Source organism: Lonchura striata, chromosome 2, assembly GCF_046129695.1.
Source record: "Lonchura striata isolate bLonStr1 chromosome 2, bLonStr1.mat, whole genome shotgun sequence".
NCBI classification, from domain to species: Eukaryota; Metazoa; Chordata; class Aves; order Passeriformes; family Estrildidae; genus Lonchura; species Lonchura striata.
This window is the reverse complement of record NC_134604.1, coordinates 55,797,862-55,819,047: the sequence shown is the minus strand read 5'-3', so window position 1 is coordinate 55,819,047 and position 21,186 is coordinate 55,797,862. Positions and strand designations below refer to the sequence as shown.

The 21,186-nt window shown below is 35.4% G+C and overlaps 1 protein-coding gene across 4 annotated transcripts in view; it reads left to right on the top strand.

The window, feature by feature from the left end:
• The window catches only part of TDRD3 (tudor domain containing 3), a 94,516-nt gene extending 74,647 nt beyond the window's left edge, over positions 1–19,869 (top strand). For 3 of the 4 annotated variants that reach the window (XM_021530792.3, XM_077781370.1, XM_021530794.3), the window contains exons 13-14: positions 16,101–16,237; positions 19,610–19,869. In XM_021530792.3, coding sequence (XP_021386467.2) covers positions 16,101–16,220 — 120 coding nt within the window. In that variant the 3' untranslated portion in view covers positions 16,221–16,237; positions 19,610–19,869. Of the gene's footprint in view, positions 1–16,100; positions 16,249–19,609 lie in introns of all 4 variants that reach the window. The other variant, XM_021530793.3, reaches the window with a different exon arrangement.
• The last annotated feature ends 1,317 nt before the right edge of the window (positions 19,870–21,186 follow it).

Genomic DNA, 21,186 nt, shown 5'->3' with positions numbered 1-21,186 from the left:
ACACCTGGAGGACAATGCACTCATCAGTCACAGCCAGCACAGCTTTGTGTGGGGAAAGTCCTGCTTGTCAAACCCGATTTCCTTCTATGACAGGGTAACCCACCTAGCTGACCTAGGAAAGCCAGTTGATGTAATGTTTTTGGATTTCAGTAAAGCTTTTGATGCTGTCTTTCACAATATCCTCCTGGAAAAAATGTGCAGCCCACAGCTGGATAAACACATTATGTGGTGGGTGAGCAGCTGGCTCTCAGGTCAGGTGCAAAGGGTTGTTGTGAACAGGGTGACATCAGAGTTTTGGTGACCGGTCACTAGTGGGTTCTGCAGACTTCATACTCAGCCCTGTGCTCTTCAACATCTTCATTAATGACTTAGACATAGGTCTCAAAGGAATAAGTTTGTCAATAACACCAAACTGGGAGGAGCTGTTGACCCCCTCCAGGGCAGAGATGCTCTTCAGAGAGACCCAGACAAATCAGAAGCACTCATCAAATGTATGAGGTTGGACAAGTGCTAGATTTTCCACTTGGGATGGGGCAGCCCTGATTGTGTGTATATACTAGGCAATGAGAGGGTGGAAGCAGTGTTGCAGAAAGGAACCTGGGGGTCCTGTCAGTGGCAAGTTGAGTCATCACTGTGCCCTGGCAGCCAGGAGGGCCAGTAGTGTCTTGGGGGATGTCAGATACAGCATCATCAACCATTCAAAGAGGGTATTGTCCTGCTCTGCTCTGCACTGATGTGGCCTCACCTCAAGTCCTGTATGCACTTTTGGACACCACAATATAGGAAAGATATTAAGCTATTTGAGAGCATCCGGAGGAGAGCAGCAGGCATGGTGAAAGGCATTGAGAGGAAGCCATGTGGGGAATGGCTGAGGTGCTTTGGTTTGTACAGCCTGGAGGAGACTGAGGGCAGATCTCATTGAGTTCTTCAACATCTTTATGAGGGGAAGATACCTATCTCTTCACTCTTGTGACCAGTGACAAAACCCAAGGAAGTGGCATGATTCAGGGGAGGATATCAGGTAGTTGTACACTAGAACAGGCAGCAGGGAAGTGGTTGCAGCACCAAGCCTGACAGAGTTCAAGAAGCATTTGCACAATGCACTCACATGGTGTGATTCTTGGGATGACCTGTGCAGGGCCAGGAGTTGGACTCGATCATTGTCGGTCCCTTCCATTCAGCATATTCTGTGATTACACTATTCTAGATCTTTCTTATTTGTAATGAAAACTTGTAGAAATATACTGTGAGTTCTAATTCAGACTTCTTTTTGAAAGAGTTGCCAATACTGAGAGAAGACTTAGCAAACTCTATAAAAGCATAAATTTAGCCTATGTCTTAGAAATGATTATTCCTTATTGTTTGTTTCAGTACTGTTTATTTAGTACTCATGTTGAATTTAATTTTTGTCCAACAAATACAAAAAGTATGCCACTGGGAGGAAGAAAAAAAAAACAAAGCAAAACATTGCTTGGTTAGTCACTTGAAAGAACAGCCAAAGTACCACAGTGACCTTATTTTGATGAAATTACATATTATTTAATCACCTCAGGTTCTGGTCTGCTTTTGGCAACCTTTATAAGTGATTTTTTGGTTTGTTTGGTTTTCTGGTGGGTTTTTTGCTTTGTTTTGTTTTCTCTTAACTGTAGATCAACTCTGCCTCATATTCTCAGAATACATTGTGCTTACCACCTTAATGAAAAAAGTATAATAATTGATTGTGTACTGTCCGTTACCCAGTTTGTTCAGAGTTCTTGTAAATTTTCAGTCTGTCTGACACCTTACATGCAGCTATTTATCTTTCTGATGGCTAGAAGATAAAGCTGAGTTTTACATTAGGTAAACCAAAACGGTAGTGGAGATTTTTTTCAATAATCACATACAAAAGCAATATAAATACATTTAAGAACACTAGAACTGCTTATTGTTTTTCTTGGTGCCTGAAAAAATATGTCCTAGGTATGCAATTCATAGATACTTTTAATAATAAAGCTGCATTTGGTTTCCACTATTCTAGAGTTCTTTTAAGTGTCCTGTATGTACAACACTACAATACTGTATTCCAGTAGTTCTCTCAATGTAGCAGGGGTCACTTAATTAAAGTATTTTAATCTAAATAAAAAAAGGTCACTGAAATGCTATTGTAGAAGTAAGAACTGCTTGTTTTTTCTTGTAAATGATGTAAAATGATACTAACAACTGAAAAGCATTGAAAGGACCTTCTTGAATCACTTAAGTTGTTCTGTGGAAAAAAAATAAAGTCAAGATAATACTTTAAACTCTAAGTCTTAATTTTATTCTCTATTTTGTAGGATATTTTCCCCTTAATAAATTATGAAAATGTACAGTCTAAGTGTTTATCTTGTGACATTTTTCCCCAAAGCCAAGTAAGTCTTTGCTTTGTTTTCCATTCTGTTTCCTTAGTAATGTCATAGGCTTTTTTCCATCCTATTTACACTACAATTATCTTTTTTTCTTTTCTACTGAAATAGAAATAAAGAAAATAAAGGAAATAAAGATGGTAGTATTCCCTATGTATATATGTAATTTCACTTATATATGTTATGGTCTTAACTGCTTGTTTGCTAAACAAGCTGCAATTCTTGCAGATTCTTTGCTTACAATTATTCTGATTCTTTAAGCATTCCAATTATGAAACCTATAGTTTAGCTTAGTTTTCTCTTCCTGCAGTATCTTGCACTGTATTTCTACATAAAGATGAAAGAAGGCATAAATATTATACATATTCCTGATTTTTCTAGAGTTTGTTTTGTTCTGTGGAGACTGAAAATCCACTGTGCAGGTTTTCTCAACTCATTTCTCCAGTAAGGAATGAGCTGAGGAAGAAAAATAACAGGATCTTGGATTGCAGTTAATTCTTGCTGGCAGACAGTTCAGAGTTCAAGTTTGATAACATTGTGTCTTGTCACAGGGCTTTTAGAGCTCCTATGTGTGTTGAATTACCTTAAACTGTAATTCAGGGCTTGATCATAGCTTTCCATTTCAGGTAAGTGAAGAGGTAAACTCCTATTAGTTTTCTGAAGGTGTTTGAACTTCCCCCCAGCAGTGTAAAGAGCAGTGCTGAAAACCACTAAATGGTAAATGTTTACAACTGCTTCTTTAAGCTGGAGAAGACTTTTGCCTGCTTGTTTTATGGAGGTGTTAAACCCATTCAAATGTCTTTATGACATTTGAATAATATATAACTACGTAAAGTATTTGGTATTGTTTCTTTGTTGCCCACAAGCCTGTATGCCCTTGGCATCACACCATGGTCTTTTTGTGTTGTGTGTAAAACTGGAAGTCTTTCCCACTGAATAATTAAGTAGGTGCAGTAGATAAATGTGTCCTGGTTGGATCTCTTATCTGGCTTCGGTCCTCATTGACTGCACAAAAACCAAGGCTGGTAACAGAGAATGGTACAGTCTACTTAATCAGTTCTAAGATTCCTGTGGAAAAAATGTCCCTGAGTATTGCATCAGAGAAGACTTTGATGTCTTTAATTCTTTGGTTTCTGTGCTGTTAGGAGAATATCGAGAATAATTTTACAGTTCAAAATAATTCAGTGACAATTCATTAAATGAAGGGTGAGTGTTTTGGACTACTCCTCTTCCTGAGTGATGGTGGACATTTGTTGAAATTAATCTAAAACATTACTAGTCTGACTTTAGTTTCCACAAAAGGCTATCTTTTGGCTTTAAGAAAGCACTGGAGATGTAGGCAGTAATTTTGTTGGGATGTACCTGATTTTCTGTCTTGTTAAGATATCGTGATTTCCCTGACCTAGGCTGAAAAATTGCTTTCCATAGTCTACCTTAAACTGTTTTTTTCTTATCTGAGACTTTTTGTACTCACTGAAAATATTGCCTTAAATTCCATTGCATCTTTTACAATACACCATCATAAATGCTCTACACACAGTTAACCTTCAGGTTCTCTCAGGATAATTCTTTATGTAATTATTTCTTTCCCCAGCCTTCTTTTAAGGGGAATTATTTTGAGACAAACTTTTTGGAAACCACTTACCCTGATCAACTGCTAGTAAATGTTTTTCTTTAGCACCTTGTCCTCTGAGAAGCTACATAGTTTTTCAGACTTTAATTTGTTGTATCCATGTTGGAATATAGACAGATATTCACAATTTTGCTGTTATTCTGAAAGTTATTAGCCCTTAGGTGAAATATGGTAACTTGACATTGAAAGGTGGTTAAAGAACAGCATTTTACTTTTTAATAAACTAAAAGGAGGCAAATTTCAATTGAGGAAGCAATTTCTACCAAGTGGGCATAAACTTTCCATTTTATGGTTTTATCAAGGCATTGTAAAATATATTTGAGTCCTCATCTTGAGCATTCCATATTCGTCAGACTATGAAATATTGTTACTAATTATTACCAGCTCTACAGTTCAGATTAAGGACATATTCTTCTTGGGGTCTACAATTATTGAAAATAGTCATGACAGTTAAAGCAGCACTCTTGGAAACATTACACTGTTCCTCTCCTTCTCCCATTGTTATTAATTGTAATTGCATATAATGACAATTCATTATTTGGAGACTGCATATGGGCTCCTTCCTTGGGTTATTTTGAGACTGTTCCTCACTAAATATCTTCCTTTAAACTGAGTTACAATTTTGTTTTGAGATAGCATAGATTTACCTTGTTTAAAGTATTGTTTTTGATCCTGCTCCAGTGTGATTAAAGTTCTTCAGAATCTCACTTTGAGAATTCTGAAAGATTTTTTGCTTGGATTTCCCTGTATTGCCTGTGTTGATATTGCATCTGTTGAGTAAAATAAGTTAGTTGTGTAAAAATATGTGTACTGCTCTTGCCATCACTGTTTCTCTTCTGATTTCCTGGTCTCCTTCACTTTCCTATCTTCTGAGTTTGTCCACATGTCATAGATTAATTCAAGGTACTTTAACTAAAGAGGAAATTAGAGCAATTGGTGTAGTATTCCTGACTGCTTGCTTTCTGAGGAAGGAAGACATGATACTGTTGGTTTGGTATTGCAGAATAGAAGTGATGATGAATATAATTTGTGAAGTATGTGGGGTATGTGTATGTGATTCCAGATCTTACTCCTATGTATACAGCACATGTTCAATAGATATGTTACTTAATGTACTTAATTGAAGTTTCCTTATACAGCAATGGTTAATATCTGGAATGCTTGAGCATTTTTCTTCCTCGTTTGATAACCTAGAGGTGTTATCAGTAATAGTATCTTAAAAAGGAAGTCTTTTATAATAAAAGAATTAAAAATAGCTGTTTATCATGAAGGCAGTTTTTTTCAGCAAGGTGATTTGTTTTCCTTCATAAATACTAGAACATAGGAAATTACTCTTCTAGGCTGCTTTTTGGGTGGATAAGGGGAGAAGGAGGGAGGTTGTGGGGAGTTGGGTTGTTGTATGTTTTTTGTGGGTTCTATTTTTTAGTGTTGAAGAGATCTTTGCCAAAGGGGAGCACATGTTTCTCTAATGAGAGTGAGAGTTGATTAATAAGAAAGCAATAAATATATGATGCTACACAGAACGACTTTTTATCCATGTTTTATGTGTTCAATGTGTATGTCACACGTATTAAACATCACATATGATGGGATCTTCTAATGTTCTAACTTGGAACATTTGGTTATGCAGGCAGATACCAGGGACTATCTCATTGCTCAGTTCAGATTCTCCTGTGCTTATGAAGCCTATTTATGATTGGTCTTTTCTTTTTTGGGGGCTTTTTTGATGTTTTGTTTTGATTTTTTTTTCCTTTGGTACCTATTTGGAAGTGTTGCAGGTTTGCATAGTTATGTAATATTTTCCTATTTGATGAATTTATTCCTTCTCTTCATCTCTTTTCTGATGTGGTCATTTTTGTTCTTCCTCTAGGCTGTATGTTCTTATATAGGACATCCACTGTGGGTCACAAGGCATATAGGAGCAAATTAAAGCAGTGGTGTTTAGTTATTGCCATAGTCCTTGTTCCTTTCTTGACAGAGCTCCCACAGTGTCCTGTTTCAATACAGGACATTGCTGAAGAATGTTCTTGAATGTTCTACAACTGACAGTAAAATTTTACAAGATATTGAATGCAGACTTGTGGGGTTTCTCTTCTTGCTTGCATTCTTTCCTGGCCTATTCCAGTCTTGCTTCTTTTCCCTGCACAAATAATCACCCTCTTTTTGATGATGTCAGACACACTTTAGGTTACATCAGTACCCCTCACAGCTGGGCATTTCAATTAGGATGTGATGGAAATCACATCATAAGTCACAGAGTTTCATCTGTGTCTGGGGGGAGGAATGAAGCTGAGTCCCCACTGAGAGAGCTGAATTTTTCATAGATTCAGTCCAGTTGAAGGAGAGAGTTACTCAATAAATGTTCATCACTCAACCTGGAAATGGACTTGTTCCATATCAAAGTGGGAAAGGAAATACCTGTGAATGTGAGTAAATTAGTGCTGTGGGGTTATTATGCAGTAGTTTTACTTTTTTTATACATGGAAAATTTTGTAAGTTTGTTTTTTTCTTTTTTACTTTGTTCCTAACTTACTGTGTAAGATGTAAAACTTTTTGAAGATTGGATATTACAATTTTAGGATAATAGAATTGCTTAGGTTGGAAAAGGCCTTGAAGATCATCAAGTAAAATCATTAGTCTAGCACTGTCAAGTCAGTCACTAAACTATATCCCTAATTTCCACATCTACATGTCTTTTAAATACTTCTAGAGATGGTGGCTCAGCCACTTCCCTGGACAGCCTGGTTCAAGGCCTGACCAAGGCTTCTGCGAAGATATTTTTTCCTTATAGCCAATCTAAACCTCCCTTGGTACAACTTGAGGTGATTTCCTCTTGTCTTGATACTCATTACTTGGGAGAGGAGCCTGACCTCCACCTTGCTACTACCTCCTTCAAAGTAACTATGGAGAGTGATAAGGTCTCCCCTCAGCCTAATTTTTTTCCAGGCTAAGCACAACCCCAGTTTCTTAGGCCGCTCCTCATAGGATTTGTGCTCCAGACCTTTTACGAGCCCTGTTGTCCTTCTCTGCACACACTCCAGCACCTCAAGGTCTTTCTTGGATTGCAGGGCCCAGAACTGGACAAAGCATTCAAGGTATGGCCTCACCAGTGCCCAGTACAAGGGGTCCTGCTGGCCACACTATTGCTGATACAGGGCAGGATGCCATTGGCCTCTTGTACACCTGGGCACAGTTGGATCATGTTCAGCCCGTACCCCAGGGACTTTTCCAGCTGAGCAGCTTTCCAGACAGTTTGCCCCCAACCTATGGAGCTGTCTGGGGCTATTGTGATCCAAGTGCAGGACATGGCACTTGGCCTTGTTGAACCTTTTAAAATTTGCCTCAGCCCATTGATCCAGCCCATCCAGATCCTTTGTAGAGTCCTCCTACCCTCCAGCAGATCAACACTCCCACCCAGTATGGGGTCATCTGCAGACTGACTGAGGATGCACTTGATCCTCTCATCCAGATCACTGATGAATACATAAAGCAGAACTGGTCCCAGTACTGAGCCCTGGGGAACACTCGTTGTGACTAGCCACCAACTGTTCTGTAGCAGTATAAAATGTTCCTAATGTTTTTAAACATACTTTGACCATCATCATCTTTTGAACCTGCTGTAGAACTTGCTGGATAACATGGTCTAATTTTTTAAGTCATGATTATTAACTAAAATATAGGTGCAATTCAGCAAGTTTTATTTTAAAATATAAAGCATATAAGGTGTAAGAAATGTAGAGATCCTGACTTTAAAGTTAAGATACTCTCTTTTTTATGGGGCTGATCTGTGTTGTCTCATGGGCTGATTTCAAGACTCTTAAATTGCTGTGTCCCTGCACTACCTGTATGCAGTTTTGTTTTGTTTTTAATGAGGTGTTGGTTTATATATTTTTCTTTAGAATTTTTCTGTGTATTTATGGAAATAAATTTTGCCATGTTTAATTTTCTAATTTATTTTGTGTGCGGTCAGTCATTCACAAATAAATTCACATAGGTGTTTGTTTACTAATATACACCTGTGTGTGGGACTTGGGGGATTTGTATGTCAAATTCTGTCATGGGTGAGGTTGTGCACACATCTTTCTTTTTCATGTAAAATGTGACCAAAACTCTCTTATTCCCTGTTAAGATTTTGATAGTGATTTTATGTCCTAAGAGGGAAGCATTAGATAATTTCTCATCACATAACTGAGTGTTTTCTTTCTGAAATTTATGTTGGCAGGATTTTCTGTTTACATCCTAAAACAGATTCAGCAATACAGCAAATAATTCCCCCTTCTATGAACTTGTATGATTTTTCTCACAAGTGCACTTTGTGCAGAGAAATTGAGTGCTGATTTTTTTTCCCAGTCTATGCAAGTATTTTTTATTTTCAGTAGTTTAGGACTGTCTGTATTACCAGCCTGGCAAAAACATTTCCAGTTTGTGGCTTTTTCCTGGATGAATGGAGAAAATCTGATGTGTCCATTGGTTCTGTGTTAATTTATATAGAATGTCTCACTTTAGTGTATAAACTTTTCTTCTAGAAATTGAAAGTAAACCTTTAAATATTTATAATTTGATGTGGATATTGCTCAGTGAAGAATTTTTCCCCTGGTGAAAGGGATATAGTCTGAATGGCTTAAATATGTACTTGTAAGGAATTTTTAAAATCCATTACTTTTTCCTGTATTGAGAACACAGTGACAAATTTGCAGGAAAGTGTATCTATTTCCACACAAACTGCACAGTTCAAGTTGTGTGTTTATTTCCATGTGTGCCAGAGGGAATGACTGTAAGTATGAATAAACTGTGCAATATCCTTAAGGGGAACCAATAAGCCATCAATATGTCTGTGGGATAATCATGCTCCACACTTACGTTATTGTAGTTTTATGGAAATCTAACCAAAAAATTGTCTATTTAGAAAATGAATAAGTGTTTTGTTTCCACAGTTGAATCAATGAAGTAAACAAAATGTCTGATTCCAAGTTAACTGTTGTGTTGCTTTTAGTTGTCTCAGATTAAGTATGTTATTATTTTCCCTGCCCATCTATTTATTTTCTATTTCTTGATTTTTTTCTGAAAAATCTATTAATTTTCTACTGCTTTTTTCTAATATTTATTGCTTCACTTGAAAATCAGGATGTGTATGGTTTTAGCAGAATCATTTAAAAATTACCTGGTTTTGAATCTCAGGTTATTTATATTTTCAACAGAGGAAACAGGAGATAATTCTAATTAAAATTAATAGTGTATATTTTTTTTTTCAAGATATCCAAATAATTTTATTATAAATCTAGTATCTTTAATTGATATGTAATCAGGCATCAGTTGAAAAATTGCTGGTCCTGAGCGTACTTCATAGAACTTTACAAAAACTGGCCAAGAAAATACAAAATTTTCTGAGGTTTGGTTAATGAAAGTTAACAAAATATATTATTATTATTAATTTATTTCAGATGCTAAAGGAAAAGCTACTCAGGGAAGGATCATCTTCAAGGTGTTATTTGGAACACAGGAAAGCAACAAATATTATGGAATACTTCCATGCCACTTAGTTTTACATAGTTAGGAGTGTATTTGCTTGTGACCTATCTGTACTCAGTGGAGGAAAAGACATATCCTCATAAGGATAATTCCCTTTTCCTAAGTGGAAATAAGGGTAACAATGGGTATATGTTTTATTGTTTTTCTATTTCGTTTTTAAATGCTGTTACAGCAAGTTTGCTGTAAGGTAGTCAGTAGCTGTTGAAATGGACTGTTCTTGCATTAGGGAAATATTAAGTGGTTTCCTCTCTTGGATAAAAGGCTTTGTACAGAGCTTATTTGTATAGTACATCAAATTCTCATAGAATTTGAGAAACAGTGAAGGAGAAAGACATCACTGGCATAGTAGATGAAAACATTTTGTAAATGGGTAGAAATTATTCTGGCTGCATATAGAATGGCCACAAACAGTAATTGTGTAGTTTCAGTTCAAAATCACAGGGTGTTTTTAGTAAATCATGCGGTACCACATTGCAACTCAATTTTATCCCTTTGAGGACAATTAAGTTTTCTAATAGTTGCCATGATACATTTGACATTTCCATTTCTGTCACCACTGTTTTACCTAATACATAATTTTACCAGAGTGAAGCTAGGGCTAAAAACTTCAGCAGAGCTATTGATGGCTGAGACACAAAAGTCAAACCAGAGTTACCTATGGAGGACTGTACATGCAGCATATATGGGTTTATACTCACGTATATGTACTAATTACCTAAGGTTTACAAAGTCCGATATGCAGCGAGGTGCTTATTGGGTCATGAGGTTCAAGTAGGAGAAGAACTTGTATACCCTTTAAATCCTTTACAATTGCTTATCCTGCATGTTCATTACAGGCAGAAGATAGGGCAGAAATACGGCTGAGTGTTTATATTAATGATCTGATGTCAGTGAGGAGTTAGCTGTATGCAGATCTAGCAGTATAACCTCAAACCCCACTTGCTCTGCTCATCATTATTTAACTCAGGAATTTGAATGCCCATAGGCCCAGTCTAATACAGATGTGTTAGACACGGGAAGAAAAAGTGAGCATCTGCAGGTTTACAAAGTTACTCTGGGAGAAGATTACTCTGTGAAAGGAACTAATATTTTAGGTAAGAAGACTATCTTGCAAAGAAAATTGATGAAGAACAAATATGTTGAATTATTCTATAGTAGACACCTCAAAAATAGTCAGTACTTGGTTAAGACCCTTGAAAAATCTACATTAGTCATACTCCCTCTTTTACTTAAAGTTTTTACACCTCATTTGATAGTAATTTTTGAAATTACAGCCTGAAACCACTCTAAAGTTGTATAAGAAACCCTTTCCCCAACCCCCTACAAATCCTGCTTCATTCTTAGTTATTAGAGAATTCAAAGAATCCATTTAAGTATTCAGATAAAGTAGAAGTTCCAGAGAATACTGTAAACACTTCAGCAATTTTTTTTCTTACAAATATAGTATATATATTATATTGCATATAAAATAATTAAAAATTAATTACATTTAGCTATTTCTAGAATACTTATGAATTTCTAAGTGTGGCCATAGTATGAGTTTTCTCTGCTTTCTTTTTTTTGATTCATCTTGATTATCTGTTTCTGATTCATCTGGATAATCTATTTTTGATTGATCCAAGCACTGGTAAGTAGAAAATGCAAAAACCAAAACAAGGATTCAAGGAGCTTGACACTGGATGATTAGGCAAAAGAAGCAAAATCTGAGAAAGGAATTTAACCAAGAAAAAAGAGATCACTTGGTGTTTAAACAGTAAGAGACAGCTGTTGCCTGAGGAGTGGGCAGTGCAAAGAGGCATTAAATCTGGATCAGGAAATGGAATTTGATATGCACATGAAAGGAAAAGTCATTTTACAAGGAAGCCAACACTCTCTTTGTACTGAACCAGCAAGTTCCTCATGCATTCAGTGTGTGGGTGAAGTTAAAGCTACAGCTTAACTGAAACAGAGGTTTGACACTGCCTAAATGGAAAATATCTTCTGCTTTCTTTGCCTTCTGTCTCCTCTTTGTCCCACAGTCCCTGGCCCCACACTGTTTCTACATGCTGCTTCTTCATGCCTCCCTGCACTGGCTTGGGTGTTCATCCCTTAATAGCCCACAGAGAGCTATAATTGAAAAGCTTCAGCAGAAGGCCCCAGTGAATGGAGCAGAATTTTCTGTCTGTAAGCAGTAATAGACAGAGGTAACTACTTTGTAAGTAGCAAAAGTGCAGGAGCTGATCAGCTGTGACTTGCAACTGCTTCCTAAATATATGTGAACACAGCATTCAGCACAGCTTTTGTGTCAATGCCTAAGTTCTGTCTGGTTCTTTACTGTAATCCTTTTATTAATTCTCAGAAGTTATGTATGTATGAAGTATTCACTTGAAATGACTGTGTTTTAAAAATAAGTCTCTAACCAGTTCTTTTGAATGCAATGAAAGTTGCAGTTGAAATTCAGAGAGAAAACTTTTAATGAAGTATAAATTTACTCTGCTCTAATATTGTTCATTTGAAGAATAAATTGTTTGGTGAAGTATGTTAAATGCTGGATTTATAACTGTATTCTGTAGCTATGAAGTCCATTGACTTTTTTATGGAAAAGCAGGCTGGTAGTCACTTGGCTGGACAGGAGTTACTTGCTGATTCACTAAACTCAGCTGGTCAAATGTGGTGGTACAAGCTCTTGAGAGTATACGGGTCCAAAATACAATCACTGGCTGTGCATGTGTTCCCATTTTACCCTTCTTTAGTTGTTGCTGTTCTTATGAGATGGAAAAAAGCCATCAAAAGTTCTTGCTTTTCTTATGTGATGGAAAAAAACATCAAAAGTCACAGCAGATTTTTACAGCAAAACATTGAATGGAAGATAAATTTTCAAATTACTTATCCTTCCCTCTTTGTCCTTTTTAAAAGTACCTAAAGAATGCTGGCATGTTCCACCCCCGTCCCTTCATTCTAATCTGTTAGTGCAGAAATTTCTTTGTGTATTTCATTGTTTGCATTGTGAACCTTTCCTTGCTTTATCCTATGGATCTGCCAGTTTCTCGTGTCTTTAGCAGTTGTGCTTAGTGCTTTCATTTAATCTCAGTGTTCATAATGCGAGGTGGGCATTGTGTAAGTACTAACAGAGTCCTCCTGGAGAAATCCTGGAATTTTAGATAAATAATGAAAAATAAGCTGAAGTATGGAGATAATAAAATACATATGTTTTTAATGCAGTGTGCTAACATAAAGCTTCTGCTGATAACAGAAGGAGAATGAAGATGCTCTAAGAGAGATTTGTGGTCACCTGTGCTTTATAAAATGTAATCTAGATCTTATATGGATAAGAATAATTTAGAATTAATCCCAAGCAACTGATAAATTGACAACAAGCAGTGAGAAAGATTGGAAAAGTAGAGTTGATAGCAAAATGTGTGACCTAACTGCAATTATAATGGAAGAAGTATAGACAGATAAAATTTTTTGGCTGAAGAACAGAAAAAACAAAGGAATGAATATAAGATACACATAGTTTTGTCTACAAGGAGTGTATACTGTTTCAGAAAGTGGCAGTTTTTAGTAGGGTGGAGAAATTTTTTAAAAAGTGAGACAAAAGTCCATAAATTGGAATAATTTTTTTCTTTAAGGTAGTAAGAATTTTCCTTAATATAGAAATACAGATAAATAGGCTGTGCCTGTTTTGCTTGAACAAGACTGAGAGTGAAATCTTAACGTAGGGGAGGTGTCCAGAGGATGGAGCCAGGCTCTTCTTGATGGTCCAGCCAATAGGCAATGGGCATAAACTGAAGCACAGGAAGTTCCACTTGAATATGAGGAAGAACTTCATCATTGTGCAGGTGACCACATGCTGGAATAGATTGCCCAGAGAGGTTTTAGACCGTCCCTCACTGGAGAAATTCAAGAACTATCTGGACACAATCCTGTGCCATATGCTCTGGGATGACCCTGCCTGAGCAGGAGGCTGGATCAGATGACCCCCAGTGGTCCCTTCTAACCTTTATCTGTTCTGTGATTCTGTGGAAATAAAATGGCAATAAATGGTGAAAGATTAGCAGTAGGGAATTGAGGGTCAATGATTAAGAAATGATGACAGAAAAGAAATTCAGTTACTTGTAAAGTAAGAAATTTTTAATGAAGGTATGACTTGGCAGATTGTCATTTTGGTGAACATTAGTTCCATTTAGGATCAAATGTGAATAGGTAAGATCCAAGAAATGACAATGTGTCATCTGATGAGAAGATGGCAGAATTCAACAGGACAGTCAGTAACTGTGTGGAGCCACTGTGCATAGAAAGGAATCAGAGAACATTTAAAAAGTGTTCTGTTACTAATTTGTTATTACCATTTGCTGAGTTGCTCAGATCCACATTATTTAGAGCCTCAAGAAAGTAAATGTGATTTCACATTTCACTTTTGCCTATTGCAGTAAAATTTCTTAATTTGGAATGCATGCATGTGAAGCTTTTAATTCACTGTGTAAAGACAATTACACCAAAATAGAAGTGCTTAAGACAAATACTGGCTTTAATTTGGCTTTATTGAGTTCAAAGGATCAACAACATTAACCTTGAGATTTGATGATTTGCTGCTGTAGAAATTAGCTTTGATGTGCTTACCCTCAGAAAGTGTTTGACTATTACAGTTGAGATGCAATACACTGAACTTTTTAATTTCTGTGCTATTTTCAGCTATTTCATGTTCTTAGAGTATACCAAAGGAGCTAAAGGTATTTCGACCACTTTAGTCATTTAGCTTCATTTTTAACATTTGCTGCTAGTGCAGCTTGCATTGTCAGTGATGGCAGATGATCTTGTATACTAAATTGAGTATTTGAACTAGGGCTAGCAATACTGCAAACTGTGTGGACTTTTGTGTTAGGCATCTAATGCTCTATTGATTTTTTTTTTGGTTAATCAGTGTCTTTGAACCTCTTTATATGAGGGTATTTATAGTACTATGGGTGGTAAAAGAAGTACAAAAGAAAGGTTTTATGTCAGAACTGTTTCTCAGCCTTCAGCTACAGTGAAACTAAGAGATATAAATCAGTTATGCTGCATTCAGTGCTGAAAATCTGTTTCCTTCCACAATTGTTTCAGGCTCTATGTAGTAATGCTTAATCTGGAAATACAGCTGTGACCACAGATGTGCCCTCTATATAGGAGACCATACCATGAGGAATATGGTTGTTTGTAACTGTTGCTTTAAAAATACATGTTTATTCATATTCATACTAATTTAGAAAGGTTTCTTGAGTAAGATCTCAGTTTTCACAAAGAAACTTAAACTGTAGGTTTTCCTTTCTGTTGCTTAAAGTGAAATATTTTACTGCTTTGACTTGCTAAATATGTTACGTGCATGCCACACTCTGACAGCTACTGAGTGTTGAAAATGTTGATAAACTTCTAATGAATCATTCAATGCTCTTGCTTTATGTTGCTTTATCTTCCTATGTTTTGAATAAAAGGGACTGAGAGTTACATATCAAGTACTTTTTCCCAAAAGCTAATTTCTTCCAGCAAGTTCCCACTAGACCTGGTGTCTGCTACAGCATAAAGATATTAAAGAAATGAAATCAAACCCATTTTCTGAGACAGCATTTGGCAATCATACTCATTCTTGGCAGCATTTTTATTTTTTCAGCCTATAATTTTTTCTTTGACATACACTTTTACACTTTTAATATTTTTCTCTCTCTCCAATATGTACCACCTTAAAATATTCCACTAGATGAATGTTTTTCCATTCAATATTTATTGACCAAAATAAATACGTAGTTATTTTAATCTTTGTAAGTAATTCTCCAGTACCTTGATTATTTTAAAATTTATTATTTTCCAGTATCTTGATTTTTTAAAAATTTATTACTTTTTCACCTCTGAATTCTATATACTTTGTGAATATCTTTCTGGCATGAAGATACCTAGGAGTAACTGAATATTGCAAAGACATTTACCTCCCCTCTCATTATTCAGAGCATATATTTATTATTGCTGCACATAGAAAATACATTTCTAAATTCTTCACTCTATTTGTAGGCTTTTTTCATTATTACTGCATCATAGATTTTTATCTAGTGTTTCGGATGTGTGTATTAAGCATGTATATTTCCAGGTGCTGTTTCTTGTAATTATGTTTCCTAATACTTTTATTTCATTCCACACACATTTGTGAACTCCTGAAAGTAGATATTCCTTTTGCTGTGGCAGGTTATGAGGTTATTTTGCTTCTTGAGTTTGTTGCCTATATGACTCTTTGAAAATAATTTTTTTTTATAGATATTTTTTTTTTTCTTCCCTGCAAATATTTAATAACTTATGCTGCCCTGGGGATTGAGTTTTGAGATTTGCCAGCTTGATTTTGTTAGCTTTCCAGGTTTGAAAAGCCCACTCCCATCCCTTGCTTATTTTAGTAAGTGGTCATCAGCAAAGAAGCAGCAGTTGCTATGTGTGCATGGATTCACCCTTCCATGTATATGTCTGTATGTGGTGTGTGTATGTATGTGTGCATATACCAACTCATATATAATGCATTTTCCACCTCTTTCATTTAAAACAATGCTATTTACCTGCAGGAGGAGGAAGAAGAAACGTATGAGCAAACTCTAGAATTCCGCAGAGGAGGCGATGGTCAGCCACGGCGGTCCACACGACCCACTCAACAATTTTATCAACCCCCCCGAGCTAGAAACTGATTAATAACAAAAGAAAGGTAAATATAAGGTACTGGTGCTTTATATATTGGTTTAGATTTGAAGATAAACAAATCTGCATTGTTCTGTATTTTTCTTAGGGATATTGGTATATTTATGATGGAAGTTGGATATCTGTTTCTCTGAATTTTCTGTCTTAGGAGGACTTTATATATCTGTGGGAAGAGGGAAAGCAATAAAAACATTTCAACAAATATCTTTTGGCTTTTGCTTTATGTCAAGACTCATATCATCTCAGCAAGCTTTTTCCTGATGCTTTTTCACCTGAGAAAAGCAGCAAGATTCTCTAATTCACATACATTTGAAAAAAGCTTATTTGAAACTGCAGGCAGCTGCAGTCCCTGCTGAACTCAGGACTATCTAGCTCTGTCCAAGGTCCCATATTCTACTTTTTATAAGCCATTTATGTGATTAAATATCCTTTTTGTTATTTTGCTTGCATGAGAAGGAGAAATATAAAATCTGTAAGTTCACCATTAGATAGTGAGATGGACAGACAAAGAACATTGACATAATCTGATTCTTGAGGATATACTTGCACCTATACTTTATTAATTAATGGAAATTAAGGGATTATGTATCATCCATAGAAAAGACACCTGCTACATACATTAAGTACATAAATCAGCCAGATTAAACAGTTACTGTAATTTCACTGAACAAATCACATAAGCTGTCCTGCTTTCATTTCACTGGTTGATCTTCTAAATCTTTAATTTATAAAAGGTGGTCAAAAGTCTATCCTCACTAAAGATCGTTTCATAAGTCACATAATATTTGATGCACACCCACAGTTTGTCTTTATCTTGAATCTGATTTTTTTTGACTAGCCAGTTTTTTTTTACCAATCTCTTTTTTGTTCTTTTCATTACTCCAATCCTCCATGTTTTGTTGGCTTAACACCTGCAGCTGATCTCTGTACCTTTTGATATTTCTGACATGCAATAACATATGATTCTACTTTTTAGAGTATATTTTAAAATGTATTTTTCATTTATGGCAGTACTAACAATGTAAGAGAGGTGATAATTGTTCTATTTTTACCAATATAATTTGAATTTCTATTTTAATTACTTGTATCAATCATTATTAGTAAACAAGTCCTGAGACAGTTCATGCAGAAATTATTCTGGAATATGCATTGAGCAGAGTTTTAACCATCACAGTTGGCCTTGAGCAGTGTCTGGTTGATCAGTTGAATGAGAGATGTGAAGTGTACACAGCAGTCAAAGCCAGGGAATTTTTTTTGTTTCTTAAGTAATATTTTTGTTATTTCTCTAATTTTGCAGTATAAATCTGGAAAACTCTACTTAACTTTGGTCAGCTATGAGGCACCAGGGAAAGTGGTAGTAACTCCTGAATCTTAAGAACAAGTTACTTGTTGGCAGATAAATAACAACCTTTCTAAGGCACAGATGATTTTTCCTTGCAGGTGTTCCTGTACTTTATTTTAAAGATTATAATGGGATCCTGATTTAAATGGACAGCACTCTGGTATCAAAACTTAACCTGGTGCAGAAAATAAGCCTTCACAGCTTTTCCTTTATATTGGGCTTTCCCAGAAATAAGTGGTTAGTGTAATCAATTCTTCACTGGTTTTAAATGGAGGAAGAAAATCAAACACAGTCTTTTTCTAAATTGTTTTCAGTTTACCTGGACTTGTGCAACAACATAGCTTTAATGTCTTGACATGTAAAAGTTCAGGAATATTAAATGTTGCTAGAAGTGGATTTCTATATGGATTCTGCCTCCTTTTAATTTCTTAGGTCTTTTGAGAGCATGGTATACTGTTCTTATTTCAAGTTTTTAATAACCTGTTAAATGAAAATAGGATTTATTAGGGAAGTTTTAAGGGATCCAATGAGACATAATTTTACCACAACTTTCCACTGGAGGATGCTTTAGCTCTTCAACAGATCATTTGTTAGTGACACCTTTACTTACTGAAAGGGAGTATCTCTCTATTATGTTAACTAACTAAATGTCTTTTTCCTAAAGAGATGGGAAACCATTGATGATTATTATTTTGTGTTATAAATTGGTAAATTCCATATAATATTAATGTTGTCGTTTGTAACATTTAAAATTCCAAGGTATCTTGTTCTCAAAGGCAACTTAAGCAATACTAAAACTGGACTTTGCTGACCATATTTGTATTGGGTATGATAGGGATGTATCAAAGATGAAGCATGAGGTCCATACAGTCAAAGTATCAATTCATATACAGAGCCTTTTAGATTTACCTGTATAATCTTATGTCACTTGACAAGGAGGACTTAGTAATACAGTGTTGCAGCAATGCAGAAATGAGGCTGTACTGCTTCCTTGATTAGTGTTCAGCACACTCATTCAGGTGTTGAATTTGGGCATACACATATGGAATTAGTAATACCAAATAATCAGTTCAAAATCTTTGTACTGCAGGGGTCTTAAGCAGAAGGAGGTTCAAAATTTTAAAATTCTGAGTTGTTTTTTAGAAGTGGAATTTGGATCAATGGAGCTGTTGAGTCTGGGGAAGAGAAGTGTCTAAAGGGATCTTATTGCAGTATTTCAGTATTTGAAAAGGGGGCTTCTAAAAACTATGGAGAAGGACAAAAATTGCAGAGTTGCAGGAAGTCTTGACCTGGTGATTTTTCTGAAGATAGATAAAGTACAAGTATGGTATAGTCAGTACCTCACTGTAGTTGCAGTTGACTCAGACATTATAATTTATTAATGTCCAGCAGTGTGGTGGAGATCACTAAGTCAGCATTTTAAGTCAGAGGGAATTTTATGTGGGTATGAGTCAAATACTAGGTTTAACAGGTCTGTAAAATAAGATACTCCTCCTAGAGAGTCAAGATACAAGAATTAGAATCTAACAATAATAAAAATAGAACCTGAGGTTACATTTTCTATATAGGATATCTTTATAGTATGAAATCAAAGGGGAACAAATAATCAGAAATGAGTGTTTTGAAGGGTCAGACCTTTTGGAGATTGAAAGAACCTATAAGTGCTTGGTCCTTACATGCTTTTTGGGTCTTCCTTTACTCCATGACACAACTAATCAACAACACCTTGTCACATTTGCTATAAAATCTGTATTGAAGTCCTTAACAATGGAGAAATTGTGGTTTTGTGAGAGAGAAGTCTTAACCAGAAAGTGTTCTTTGTATTAGACCAGTCATATTTATTACATTGAAGTGCAGCCTTCTGATTTATTCTTTTAAAGAATTGTGTCTCTGTAAGTACTGAAAAGCAGATAGTCATTCTTTTTGAGGAAGAAAACAAAGTGACAGTGAAGCCTATGTTGCACAGAGCTCAGGGATGGGGGCTACTTATGGTTTCTTGAGTGCCAATACTTTTTGTACTTATCTGTTGTATTTTAGTTTTTTTCATTTAGAAACCTTCTTGGAGTCGGGGGGAATTCACTGGCAGCTCCCAACTTGCTGAACACTTCTTCTAGAAGAAATTCTGGGGTTCTCCAAACAGCAGGATGGAAAAAAGAAAGCTCATGTGAGCAGAAGGAATTTGGACCTGACACCACAAAAGACTTTTTTAAAGTTCTTAGTTAAATGAAGCTGAATACTTTTTACATATGAAAGAGGCAAATTGTCATTGCTACCATCAATAAAACCACAGTGCACTATTCTAGTCTTTGCCTTGTATTCTTTTTACTGAGCCTCCATTGTTAGTTAACATAATAATGTATCATGATTTCTCTTAATTTTGAACTGATTTTGCTTCTAATATTGCTTCTAGTAAAGTAAAATTAAAACATATTTTCTCAAAAGCTGACAGGGTTGGGCATTTAATTTAGATTTTTGGTTAGTATTAATGAAACGTTAAAAATTTCAGCTAATTGTACAGTAAAATTCTGAATAGGCTTTTGACTATGTTTTTCTGTTTATTATCCAAATTTGCTGAAAGACAAATTATAGATTTGCTTATTGTGTTTTTCAAGATCTGTGACCAGAGGGTCAAATGGGAGAAAGAAAGAAAATAATCAGTTTCAATAGTCACTTTCTATATAATTTGAGGTAAATATTTTCTTTATAGGAATATTTATATTAAAGGAATAGAAAAAATTCTAAAACATACAGAAAAGTAATTTAAACAAAAAATACTGAAAGATGCACACTGGTATTTTAAGCATAAATAAGTGTATAAATGCACACGTGCAAGCTGTTGGATAGTAGGTACTAACTTTCTTGTAGTTTTAAACTATGCTTTCATTGCTTCATATTACTAAAATTTTTTCAATTGTCATTAATGTTTGAAAGAATCTTATGTCAAACTAACTTTCCTTCTAAGCTGTATCTTTGAATCTTATGTGATTATGGCAAACAGTTGAAATTTCATTATTTTGTTAGCTGAGAAGCACTCAAAATCTAAGTAACATGCAAATCCCTTCTAAGCTTTATGCTGATCATTTAAGACTGAAATAGCACATGTGTTTTGATGTAGTTTTGTAAAGATAGAATTATACCTGAGAAATGTATTGATGGTATAAATTGTACAGTTAATTCTGCTAAATTTCTCTCTGGTGCTCATACAAAACTGTTTGAATAGAACCTTGTTTATTTGGATGAGAAGAAGTTTTATATTGAGGATGTAATTGAATGTATCTGCAGTACAGAATGTGGATTATCGTCTGAATGCAGTCAAATCTTACCAACCACATAAATTTTTGCAGAATAGTAAGCAACCAAATGTTTTGCTGTCTTAATGGATCCTAAGCAGCTTCTTCATAATTATGATAAACCTTGCCAATAATTCTTAAAAATTTTGGAAATTTTAAACATGAGCTGTCCAATGTTACATTTTCTCACGATCAACTAATACACAATTAGTTTTACGAAGTTTGTTAGATTTACATTAGAAACCACTTTCCAAATAGTAGGAAACATCCTGGTCTGTTCTGCTAAATTGTACCAGCAAATAAACTGTAGATCTAATACATTGC